This window comes from Pseudopipra pipra, chromosome 2 (genome assembly GCF_036250125.1).
Source record: "Pseudopipra pipra isolate bDixPip1 chromosome 2, bDixPip1.hap1, whole genome shotgun sequence".
Classification (NCBI taxonomy): Eukaryota; Metazoa; Chordata; class Aves; order Passeriformes; family Pipridae; genus Pseudopipra; species Pseudopipra pipra.
In genome coordinates, this window is record NC_087550.1 from 104,935,252 (window position 1) to 104,948,526 (window position 13,275).

At 37.5% G+C, this 13,275-nt stretch overlaps 1 protein-coding gene across 3 annotated transcripts in view; it reads left to right on the forward strand.

Annotated features, from left to right (window-relative positions):
- MBTPS2 (membrane bound transcription factor peptidase, site 2) overlaps nt 1–11,815 on the forward strand; it is a 46,201-nt gene extending 34,386 nt beyond the window's left edge. The window contains exons 11-14 of one of the 3 annotated variants that reach the window (XR_010428569.1): nt 479–543; nt 6,525–6,573; nt 10,027–10,121; nt 11,488–11,815. Coding sequence is in view for 1 of the 3 variants with exons in the window: in XM_064646776.1 (XP_064502846.1) it covers nt 479–701 (223 nt within the window). In the remaining 2 variants the exon portion in view is untranslated. Of the gene's footprint in view, nt 1–478; nt 6,307–6,524; nt 6,574–10,026; nt 10,122–11,487 lie in introns of those variants that run through there. The other 2 variants (XR_010428570.1, XM_064646776.1) reach the window with 2 other exon arrangements.
- Nucleotides 11,816–13,275: the final 1,460 nt, after the last annotated feature.

A 13,275-nucleotide genomic window follows, 5' to 3' on the forward strand; every position in this document is an offset into this window, starting at 1 on the left:
TTATATTCTAGTCATTTACTAGGGAGTGTTTTGGAAAATATTCCTAATCATGATTTCATACTTGGGTCATAGGTCTAGAATACCTTTTTACTTCAGGCATGGTGTCAGAGCTGTAACCTTCCTCCAAAACCACATAAAGCAAGGGAGGAAGATGGGCAGCATCATGTGTGGTTTCACTGTCTCCTGCTTTTACTGAAGTTGTGAAGAGTGCAGGTTGTCTAAATATACCAACCTAGCGCTTAAAAAAAATAAAGATCTACAGAGGCAATTCTCTGAGCAGGTATGTTATGGTGTAAAGCTCATATTTTACTCATATAATTTCTGTGAAACGGAATGGCAGCTAAAAAAAATAACCCTTATATGTTTCTCTCTGCATACTAGAAATAATATGGTTATATATGCTTTATATATATATATATTTATATTTTTTTTACATTTGCTTGTATATTATTCATGAACCTTAACTAAAGTCAACCAGATATCTAATTTCACTATCAGGAGCACTGGCAGTTATCAATGCTGTACCCTGTTTCGCTTTGGATGGTCAGTGGATATTAAATTCGTTCTTGGAAGCCACACTGAGTTCCCTCATTGTAGAAAAACAAAACAGAGAACTTGTTGGGTTTTTAATTTTGCTTGCTGGTAGTGCACTTTTGGCTGCCAATGTTGCACTGGGACTTTGGATGGTGACAGCACGATAGAACATTGGATACACTTCCATCAGTTCTCAAAGTACACAGAAATAATGAATCCATTGCCTTTTAAAACTTGTCCTGTACTGAGACTGAAATAATTCCCTTAAAATGATGCTGAAAGAACACTCACTGGTGGCTGCTGTTTTAATTTAAAACTGTACAACATCGTGCCTGTGGTCATGAGAAATCTAATAGAACTAAGAACCTTTTTATTTACTCTTTAAAAACTGTAATAATTTTGGAGAAATTGTAAAGTTTCACAGGAAAAAGTTAGACTTCATTAATTTAGGTCTCAAAATAAGGGAATTATTTGGCCTCAAACATTTGTAAAGTGGGAGAAAAAAAAAAATTCCAGCTTTATAATTTGAATAATTGTCAGAAAATCTGTGTGGGCTCTGATCATTTGTCAGTCAGCGTAGTCTTGAGTGTCTTGTTTTGTTTTTTTTTTAATCTGATATTCTACCAGACTGGATTCTAAGAAGCCCTAAAGTCTGATCTCAAAATGGTGAAAAGCTAAGCAAATGCTTACCATGTGTTAATGGGGAGACAGTGGCAATATGGGTTAGTGGCTTTCCTTTTCAGCTGGCCAAAATGACTGGAGGAATGTTGTCCTCAGGATGTAGATGAGAATTTCCAGTGTCTGCTAAAAATGAAGCATGTGGGAGGATAACAAAGCCCACACATCTGTTTCTTAACACATTCAGTTGTATATTATCACACACAGCTGAAGTTTTTTTAAAGGCAATATTTGTCAGCAATAGCTACAAGATAACAGAAATTTAGTTTCTGAGTGCTGAAGTATACTGTGCACAATTTTTCCTAAGTGATATGTAATGTTTGTGGTGTTTTACTCAGAAAAGAATCCTGTATTCTACCTGTTTACAGTTAAAAGTGAAACCTGTTGTTTTTATGATGTCTATCTTCTGATGCTATGCATGTAATATGTACAGTAACTCACTGATGGCTTTCTCTATTTCAAAGGGTTGTTTTCCTTTGGTAGGATTCATTCTGTTCAAAAATAGTTAACAAAGATATTTAGTTGAAGCTGGTCTTGGATCAGAATTATTTAGAGGAAGAATATGATTGTGAATTGAACAATTTAAACATTTTGCTTTGCTTTCTGAAATGAATACATGAAATGAAATGAATACATGAAATATCCTTGTTCTTAAATGAACAGTGGAAGAACAGTTAGTGTTTTGCTGATTGAAGTATGTCTGACATACTTTGAAGCTCTTTAAGTCTGTAATATTTTGTACCCAGTAGGATTATATATTGACTGTCATGTCCTCTTATGATATATTGCCTAGTCTATAAATCAGGTTCAGTCAGAGGCTTGTCTCAATATAGGCTGATATTTAAACAAAAACGCTCCAGTTTGGGAGCCTAAATATTTGAAATATGAAGTTTTTGAAAAATATGCTGCAACTTCTGCCTCGTACAGTGCTCCCCGTAGGAGCTGCTGCAGCCCAGACTTTCTTTACAGAAATGGCCCTTCCATCACGAACTGAAGTGGAACACAAGTTCATGGATACTGGCCTGCAGGGAGTACTGAAACGTTCATGACCAGGTCAAATACATTTTTTTGGCACTAGAGGTAAAAGCCTGGGTAATTTTATGAATGGGGCTGAGCCCAGTTCCAGGTGCTACTGCTTGCATTCATCACTGATGTTTGCATTTGCCCACCGATGTGTATTTTTGCACAGTTTTCCTTTCTTAAGATGATAGAAGCAGTAGTGAGACCCTATGTGTTTATTTGTTGCTGGCTAGTTTACTCACCTCTCCAGCGCTGTCACAGGCTGGGTGGACCTCTTGAAGTTCACCTCTGTGGGGTGGCAGGCCTGTGCTGCCCATTTTCAATCATTTCAGCCCAGGCATATAGGCACAGATCCTGGTAAGAAAGAGTAAATCCTCCAGTGTGAGTTGGTCCCTTTGGGGGGACTGTTAAAAGTCACACAAAGTGCAAGAAAGGGTAAAACAAACTATGCCCTGAAAGTCTAACTTGTAATCACTCCTGGAAACATATAGAGGTTTCAGGGGAGCAGTTCTGATGGGCCACTCTGCCATCTCTCTCCATGAACAGAATAGGAGCAGCCTGGTCTTTGCACAAAGCCTGGCTCTGAGGTTCTGTTCTAGAGGCCTGCTCTCTCACCTAAGTGACTGCTTACTGATCTGAGCTCTTCCTTTCAGTGGCTCTGTGTCTTGTCCAAGCTACAGTGCAAAAAATTAATTTGCACTTAGGAGTTTTAATGGAATTTAGTAAGACAGGATATTTCCTTTCAAAACGTGAAGTTTGGTACTTTATATGTATGACTACAATGGCTCATGACAGTCTTTTAGCGTAGTGCTTCTTGTGCAGATGTAGGCAACAGATTTTAAAAAAAGTTTCTGAATTAACATACACAAATTACATCTGCTATAATGAGGCCAGCAGGTTGTTCCTGGTTATTTAGTGTGCCACCAAAACCATGAAGTCTTATCAAAGGAAATTAAATCCAGTTTACTTAGTATAACTGTGACTTTCAGTGATTATGTAAAGTAGAACTTCAGTCTGTGTCTGCCCTCAAGATCAAGAAGAGGGTGGAGAAGACACTGGTCATGGTTTTAGCAAAACAGACACACTGGTATGCTGTAAAGGCCCTAGATATCTTCTATGGAAGAGAGACTACTGGAAGTGTTTAAAAATAATTCATGAGTCCATTTCTCCACAATCTGAAACTCTACTGAATAAGTGTCGATTTAGGTGCTTTGAATCAAGACTTCAAGCAAACTGGGCATGAATGGTGACCCAGCACATCTTAAATTACCTGTAGACAAAGGTAGTACTTAAGTTGGACCTCTGTCTGGAGAAAAAGTTGTTCAGTGGACCCATTTCATTCTCCTGTAATCCTAACATAGGGATTACATTCTCATAAGCATGTGCCATGCATACAGTTATTGGGAGGATTTTTCCTGGGGTTTTGGTTGTTTATTTAGCACAAAAGGACACAGTGATTTCTGAGTGTTGGATTTTTACTCTGGAGTATTTGTGATGTTTCTTCTGTGTTTGTAAAAATAGAAAGGAAGCCTTTCCTTAAAATGAAATCTTTCCACTTCTTAATCAGAATCTTCAGTACAAAATCCATCAATATGGCATATTGACTGGACTATAGAACAGAGCACTCCTAAAGATTGGATGGCTGCTACTATTTATGTATATACTATGCATTTTAAATCTGTATCAGATGGAAAAAGTAATGTCTAATATTCAGAAATGTTATATGTAGCTTTTACATGAAAATTGCCAGAAAAATTCCATAATTATTATCACTGTTCTGCTTTGTTTTTTATGAGATTTTTTTTTATATCAGCAAATATTTACATAGCATGTTCTGATAATGCAAAATACAACATGAAAATGGCAAACTTCTTAGCATGGGGGATGTTACGTGCTCTTTGCTAATTAGGAAATTTGAACCAGCTTGCTTCTGTACAAGTTAAATGAAAGAGGCTTCACTAGAAAAAGTATAGACAAACTTGCAGATTAGTTAGCTCAAATTATGAGCCACAGTGGAAAATTTGTTAACTCATCCTTTTTATTTAGAATGAAACAACCAACTATATTGACAGTTACTTTTTCCAGGGATGGTTCTGCATTTGTGGATATATATGTGTATATATACATACATTTTTATAACAGATACATATACAGCTGCAGGATGTATTAGTACTTTTTTAGGGGTAACTTACAGCAGTCCTCCATATTCTGCAATGTAGGCCTTTGTTTTTCTTTTTCCTCTCTCTACTAATTCTCTCTGTGGCTTTCTCTGGATTTTAAAATAGAAACTATGTTGTTCTCCCATAACTGATCTTAACTTTGTTAACAGATGATAAGTGATGGGGATGTAACAGCTGCATGAGTTTTGTTCAGTTGATGTTTATGTTTCTTAGTTTCTGTGAAGCCTCAGCTACAAGCATGGTAAACACAGATTTTTCAGGGCAACTAAAAGAGGTCAACCTTGGAATCCATCACTCTCTTAATGCTGCTGTTTGTGCTGTTCTGAATGATAACTGGGATAAGCAAGACTGTGTAGAGTATACTGAAGAAATAAAGTTTTCAGGACAGACCTCCCCATAGCAGTCAGGATGTTTCAGCTTTCTTTGAGTAAGGATATATTTTTGTTCAGTTTAGCACATCAACAATCCCAGTTTTCCCAATAGTTTCATATACATTTTACATGACAGCAAAGACTGACCTGTAGGAAATATTTTTAAAATAAATTAGTATATTGTCTTCTATATGAAAGATCTGAATTTGTGGCATTTATGACAGATGAAGCAGGGTTATAAAGGTTTATGTAGCCTAGTCTGTATTTAATTGTTTTAAAAAGATGTGAGTTAAACTCCAGATATAGTTATTTGTAAAATATGCATTCTGTACATCTGCATTCAGACCAATTTCCACAACTATTCTTGCCTCAGCTTTGTTCTTGTACTCTTGTGAGTAAGGAATCTGAATTTCAACACGGGTAAGGTCCAATATTAGTAAGTATTTTATACCCTCTTCATCCTGAACTTCATGTAATGCTTTATATAGATTAGTTATTTAATATGACAGAGTTACCTGGGGTATATTCCCTGTATTAATGCAGCATTTGGGAAGCATTGTACAAGGGACTGCCAGGAAAGGGCAGCTCTGTGACTCCTGTTTCTTGGACTCCACCACCACCATCATGTGAAGAGCAGATGGCAGTGATTAAGGGCAGTGAAGAACTTCAGTTTATGGCAGCTTTATGAAACCTTCCCACTGCTGGCCCAGTGTGAAAGGACGGGAACAAAGAGCAGGATATGACACTGCAATTCCATTCATTCCATTTACATTGTCATGAAACCTGAAAAGAACTTGTAATTAGCATTTCAGAGCACGAAGGTATGTTTTCCAGCCCTTCACTGCATCATTCAGTGACTGATGATGAAACTTTTTAACACTGTATCTTTCCATCGATAAATATGTGCTGAATAAGTACTATGAGTAGTTGTAGATCATTTTATAAAACTGACCTGGATCTTTCTCACCTCTAGATGTTCGTCTTGGGATGGTTTCTGCAGCATCATAGCTTTGTCAATAGTAATTGACCTTTGTTGATATTAGTTTGAAAGGTTGGAGGTTATTTCCAAGCCATCACTAGAAAAATCTATTTCCTTCCTTCCCAAGTCATTTGTTAATATTTTAAATTCCTCTTTCCTTACATAACTTTGCTTTTAGATTTCATATACTCAAATGATCTTATCTGAAGCCTGTCAGTGGAATATGTATTGTTTTGAAATTCACTGTGGAGTTTTTTTCCTCTACATAGCCTTATTTTTCACACTGACTCACAGCTGTGGAATGTTAGATTTCTAGACCCTTTGTTCCCACTATGCATTGTTCATGATCATGTTTTTTTTAAAAAAAAGGAAAAAAAAAAGAAAGCTTCATTTTTAAAATGTCAGCTAACAAATATATGGAACACTGACTAATGTATTGTGGTTTTGTTTTGCTTTTTTTCTCTATTTAATCAACCAAACAATAAGTATTGTTTTCTATGTATGATAAATGTATCCTGCAAATAAATTCATTGTTTGATTATTAGTGTGCTTAAATCTGTTTTTAAAAATAAGGTAGAGTGACATAATCCCTTATTTGTGGCAATTGCCATATTCTCTCATATATTCTCATTCTCTTCATTTGTAATTCATATTTTCTCTCTGGGTACTGACAAGGCACCCCAAGGTACACTGTCCTTTTCAGTATCTGATCACCTCCTAAAATAAATAATAAGTATCACTTTACTTCCCCTTATTTACCAGCTCATCACAGTAAGAGTTGCAATATTTGACACAGGATGCCACAGTGAAGGTAAGTGAAACCACTCCTCTGGCCAGTCCTATGTGAAGGACTTAAAATGTCAGATCTTCAAATGACATGAAGGTGATGTTATGTATCACAACCTTTGATTTGTATATACAGGCCAGAGCTGGGCACATATCCTGGCTAGTTCTGAACAAGTTCCTTTCAGTATCCAGGTGCATCTGGGACTGGGTTAGCACAGTGTAACTGGGTAGTTCAGCTTTATTTGAGAATGGAGTGTTACTGATCTGTTTCTTCAGGAAGCTCATCTACAGTCAGCCAGGTTGTTTGTACTGAGAACAAAATTGTCCTTTGTTGCTTACTGGACAAGCTGTTACTTTATACAAGCAGAACTGTTTCAGCAATCGTGGCTTTGTTCCCAGATAAAAGATTACCATGAGGAACGGGCACAAAGCACAGATGGGACACATTGGTAGGATTTCCCACATAGGTCGCTGTGCAGTTTTTGCATTTTTCTGAATACTTGCGTGAAGCGCTTTTTTTGCAGGTTTTTTTTTTCCTCTTACCTATGTTAAAGGTAGAGACAATAGCATAATTTCTTGCTGAAGCATTTAAGCTTCTAAGAGAGCTCTGAGATTTTTCAGTTGATTTTGAAAATATTATCCCTTATTCTGATTATGTATGTTCTGTAGATATGGAAAAAATCCGTGATATCCTAATGTCATCTTGAGGAATGTTGCCTTAATCACTAATACAGATTGAGGATAAGATTTAAAAAGAAATTCTGTATATATGAGTCTTATTGCTGTTAACTTTTTATGAGCTTAATATAATTCTTCCTCTGATCATACCAGTTTGGACCATGAAGCAGAAGCATTCCTAAACATCTTCAGTAGATCTGTATGCATTGAACTCACTTAAACATTTTTTTTAAGAATTTCTATGACCTTTTGATGTGAACTACCCAATGAAATACAATTTAAGGTTTGATTCTAATGTTGTGGTAGTAAGCTGGGAGAATGCACAACATTTATAAGCACCAGTCACAGAAACTTCTGCTAAAATTTTCCCTTTTTTCATCTCAGAGAGATGTGGGTCTAGTATTTACTTTCATACTTTTAAGGCTCTGGTGTTGTTGAAATAGAATTGGATGTTCTTACCAATTATGTGTCATATTCTATACGTTTATGATTAATTCTACCTCTTTTTAGTTCTTTGCAAATATATTAGTGGCTAAATACTATCTAACCACCGCTTCTGAAAGTCTTGAAAACACATGGTTGTACATCCTTTTTCATTCCCCCTCAAAGGAATCTTTCAAACCGAAAAGAATAATTTTTTTCTCTCCTTTTTTTTTTTTTGTTATTAAATGTCATCTTTTTTACTTGCTATTGCATTGCAAAAGTTCCTATCTTTTTCCCTTTTCATAGCTCTGTGAGGATCTCTATTAAAATATTACCAGATAATTTTTTATAGTGTGAATTTCTCCAAGCCAGCTGAATTTGATTCAGTTACCCACGCAGGCTTCTGGTGTGGTCTGAGATATCCTAAGGTGTTCTTGGGTTAATAACCTGACTTGAAACAACATTTTGAAACTCATCCCCCACTCGTCTCCCTTTGTCTCCTGGTAGATAAGTCTTAGGGTTCTAAGACCTACACATGGGGCTGGCAGATGTGGGTGAGGCCCAACTGGAGATCAAAGACATTCTGGACCAGCAGCTGGATACTTGGAAGGACACCTGAGGGCATTTTGTATCACACCAGATGCTTATATGTGGGCAACAAATCAAGCCACACTGACTCCTTTTCTTTCCTTGCTTTTTTTTTCTGTTTGACTTGTGAATTACAGTAGAATATGAGGCTTTTTGAGTGAATTTGACATAAAAATACATCTAATCTTTTCTTTGTATGCATAATAGCATGATACAGGCTGTTCTATAAAAGTCAGGCTAGCAGACTACATGCATTCTCCTCCTGCTCTGGACCTTAGGCCTGGAAGCAGCAGAAATGAGTATTGCTGCCTTTCCTACAGAAAGAAAAAGGAAGGCTTATAGGGAAAATTCCATCTGTCTCTAGCTGTGAAGGCACCAGGTGGAGACAAGGCTTTGTGAGGGGACTGTGATCATCTTGGCCAACTGCCACGATTGTGTATTTGACTGTTTTTTAGCTTGCAGGAGAAAAGAAATGGTGAGACTTACAGTTAGGAATGGGATAAAATGAGGGAAGGAGTGTGATGGGGGAGGTGGTTTGTTCATTTACAGAATCATTAATAACTCCACAATAAGCATTTTTACTACTTTTTTTTTTCCCCCCTGAAGCATTTAAAGCATTTATAGAGCTGACCTGCAACTAGAACTAACAAACTTCCTTCACTGGTAAAAACACCCCATTTAGTAAGATCAGAAAGGCATTAAAAAGCCTGTCCTAGAAAGCAGTTCAGGGTGGTTAGAACCCAGAGTTGTATCCCTCTCCCTGTATGAAGACCAGGACCAACCTGACTTTCAGTTAGTCTGATGCGGTCAGAACTTTTCTCCTCCTGCTTCCACATTCCCCCTTCAGCATGAGTTCACCTTAGAGATGCAATTATTAAGAAAAGTTAATCAATCCATTTTTATAATGTTTTGCCCCTTGGCTTTGTTTTCATTCCTGCAGCAATTTGAATAACTAGCAGAAACTTGGCCAAACCACCTGTATCTCTATCATCGCTGCGAAATCAACAAAGACAGATTAAGAACATGCATTATAAACCACAGATTCCTGGGTACTTACCACTGGTTATACCAACAAACGTGGGGGTTTTTTTCCTTCACTGCCACTGTTTACTGCTCTTTATTAAATGATTGAATTTATTCCCTGGAAATGTTCTTTGAGGCACTTTGAATGCTCAATGTGTTGCAGTGCTGAAGGAAAAAAAATGGGCAAACCAAAACTTGTATAGTATACTTTTCACAACCAAAATTCACTGTTTCATTTAAGGAACCAGTGCAGATAAGATTATTTTGTCATATATGAAGGCTCTGGTTATTTTCCCAGCATTTATATTCAAAGTTACTCATAAGGAGAGCACTTTGGTAATTAACCTAACTGACCTCTGCAATTAAATGTAGCTGAATGAGAAGTTAAAACAGAGGTTAAAATATTGCTGTCACAGTTGTGAAAACTTAAGCATATTATCAAATTATAGTTTTTCATAAACATGCAGAAACCTATTGTTCACTCGAGACTTTACCTAACCAGGAACAACACATTTTTTTTTTAACATTTTTTTTATTTTGACATGAAAATACCAAAAGCAATTCTGAAGAGAACATCTCACCTTTCATGTACAGGGTTACTTAGAGGGGTTCACTTTTAGCGTGTGCAAATGATGGTGTAAAAATTAAACTGTATTATTTAACAAAGTGATTCTAAATGTGATACTAAACTTTATGAATCACTCTGTTCTCATATATGTGATTCTCCAGTTTGTTTCTTGATTTCTCCATTTGACCTCTATTCTAGGTCAAATGCAAGTGCAATGCAGTTATTTGCACGAATTTTTATAGCTGTACAATGTACCTGAAGACATTAAGGTTGCAGCAAACCAAAGAGTACAGGTTTGGTGAACTTGTTCATCATAATAACATAGGGAAAAAATCTAGATAGCAAATGTAGCTGATTAAGGAGTCATGAAACCAAACCTATCATAGTCTAATGAAAAATAGCAAAAATAATCCAGAAAATCCAGGTTTAAAAAATAAAATTTTTTCTCATTAATTAAAATTAAGTAAATAAATTGTGGGGGGAAAAAAGTGCCCCTTAAATGAAGACACTCTTCTAGATCAAAATGGTGATTTGAAAGGCAAAATAAACCTCTTTTCTTCTGCCATGGGTTTGTGTATACACACAGATGTTAATTTGGTAAGCATTTGGTTAACTTCCTCTGGCCTGCATTAGCATCAGCTCAGATAAAAATAATAACTGTTGGTGGCCTTAGAAAGCTGTGAAACATACAGGCCATAGCTGCAGTGAAGGAAAGTGCAGTGGCACTGTCAGAGCCATAAATCAGAACCTACAGTGAAGAAAAATGGTTCAGCAGCTCTGTATGGGCTTGGGATGTGAGACCACCCAGTGGGACAGAGATCCATCCTGCTGTGCTGCACCTTCCCCCTGTGACCTGCAGCAGCCTGGGCCAGACTCAGAAAGGGACCTGCAGTCCTAAGGAGGGACTTAGACCAGTGCACCTGACTAAGCTCCACTATTAGGACCTTGCTTAGCCTGAGATCAACAGGCCTCCAAAACTAGCTCAGACTTCTACTCAAAATAGCCCTGAAGTCTTCTGCACGTGCCCAGCCCTGCTGCAGTAGAGGAGCTCATGCACAGCACCCAGCCCGGAGTCTGGCAATGACACGTGTGCTTCCTCCTGCCCGAGAGGCTTAGTTAAGCACCTGGTCTCAGTGTGGAATTTTTAAATCCAGCATCCCACAGAGTGCAGCAGGGGTTAGTTTTGTCTTTGAAAATGCTGTGTGCAGGGGTGAGAGCAGGATACAGCAGATGGGAAACAGACCGGATACAATCCAGTGTCTGTTTAGTGAAGCACTAAACAGAGTTCATGTAAACTGTAGGTGAGTGTGAGGTCTTGACCAGGACCTACTTAAAATCTCCAGGACAGAGCCACGAAGTTTCCAAGATTGTGCCTTGGTTGTTGGGCCTTTTTAGTCCAGGGCCATTAATAGCATGCAGCAGTCTGTGTGGGGATGTGTCCTCTGCAGATGTGTACAAACCATGTAAGAATGAGGGGGTTTCTTGCTGGAGAGGGACATTAAAGAGATGCTGTCAATTTTAAGCTTTTGGGGAAAAAACTACAATTATTTTAAAGAATAAAAGTGCTTTAATATTTGAATAGCTATTCTGCTTTTCTACAGTATTTGCTGAAAAACCTTTTCAATGTTTAAAAAAACTTTAACTTTCTTCAAAATCTAGGAAGTGTGCAGCTTTGGCAGTGGAAGCTGATGAACAAAGGAGCTTTGAAATGGGCTGTCTCCTCTTCAACTGCTCCAAATGTTTGACCTTGCTGTATCAGTTTGATGCTGAAAAAAGCTTGCTGTTTGCTGTTATGTAGCCATAAGGAAAATCATCTGTCTTAAAAACAGCTTAAGTTATTAGTCATTTGGGCATCTGAAATCAGAAATTTCTGCTGGTGCATCCCAGGCTTTGGAATGCTGTCCTATGAAAGCTAACACTGCAGCCAGACATTAGACCTGATACCAGGAAATTGCAGATCCAAATTAAATGGAGTCCATGAAATAAACCCTGAATACAATATGCATATGAAAACAGAGCCAAATGCTCATGAATAATAAGGCTGTTACCAATATGAAAATATAAAGGACTCCTTTCTTCCATCCTCATTCACCACAAACATGATCTAGCTACACTGACATTAATGGGAAACATCCTGCCCCTATGAGGAGGGGAGTATCAAGACTTAAAGTAATAGCGGAATAAGGTGACATAGCCTAAAGAACTGACAGAACTGGACTTGCTGAAGTAGGAAAACAGTTGCTTCAATCTATAGAATGAAGTAAGGGGTTTGCCTTGTTATAGTTACCGCATTTTGCAAAGCTCCTTACTTGTGTAGTGTAAGACATAGCCCTATTCTTCTTCAAGCACATCTTGTAAAAGGTACTTTGTCTTGAAGCATAAAGATGTAGCAATCAAATGGAATTTGGAAGGTTTTTTTGCTTTGGGCTTTAACAAGCTTTCAAGGCTGCTTGTTGATTGAACAGGGTGCTGCTATGAGGGGAGGAATTCAGGGATCCAACCCCACCTAGCTTGAGTCACTTGCTTTAGGCATTTGTATAGTCACCTTAGCCTCTCTCTACAATCAATAAAGACAGACATACCACCACAGATAGCCATCTGAGGAGCAATCACACTGTGAAACACACTATAGGCACAGCCTGTGTACAACCTGGGTACAGCCTGCTCCACAGCCATGTTGCAGAAGGACTACTTTAATAAATAGGAATGCTCAGAGCAATCCCAAGAAACCCAGGAGTATTGGTTCCTATTCTTGGGAACCAATTCTTTCTTGCCTTATTCTTTCTTTGGTCCATAGCATACTAATGAATAAAAAAGATTTGCATGAATAAACACTGGTTTGTGGCCAATTACCTTACACAGAAGGTCTTTATTCATGGACACCACATTCCACTAAAGAATGTTTTAAGACATGTTCTAAAAATTGTGAGTATTGGTCTGAATCATTCCCAATTTTAAAATATTTTAGTCTAGTAACAGAATATCTCTTCTTATATATGTATGTGTCATTAAGATCACTGAAACATGATGATGAACAACTTGTAAATGCTAGGTATCTGGAATTATCAATCTCTTCTTATTTTTTAAAGTAACAATTGTGATAAAAAGAGTTAGAAAAGTGTGCAGTAATACTTAAAAGTACTAATGATCAAGATAGTGATTTAGAAATCAACCTACTTAGGACAGGCTTAGAAATAAGCCAAATGTATGCTTGAAGACAGGCATCCTCAATTAGATGTGTGGCTTCAAATGGTCCCTTTCCACCTCCCACACTGCACATCTCTGCTGTGGTTGTAAATAATTATGTTTTTACCTACAGAACTGTCCTCAAGCCTTTCCTCTGTCTTTCTGCCAAGGTCAAGACAGAAGACTGGAAAGCCAGTTAGAAATAAATCTTCCCTGTCATAGCAGACCATCACATTCATTCATTGGAGAGGGACTTTTCAC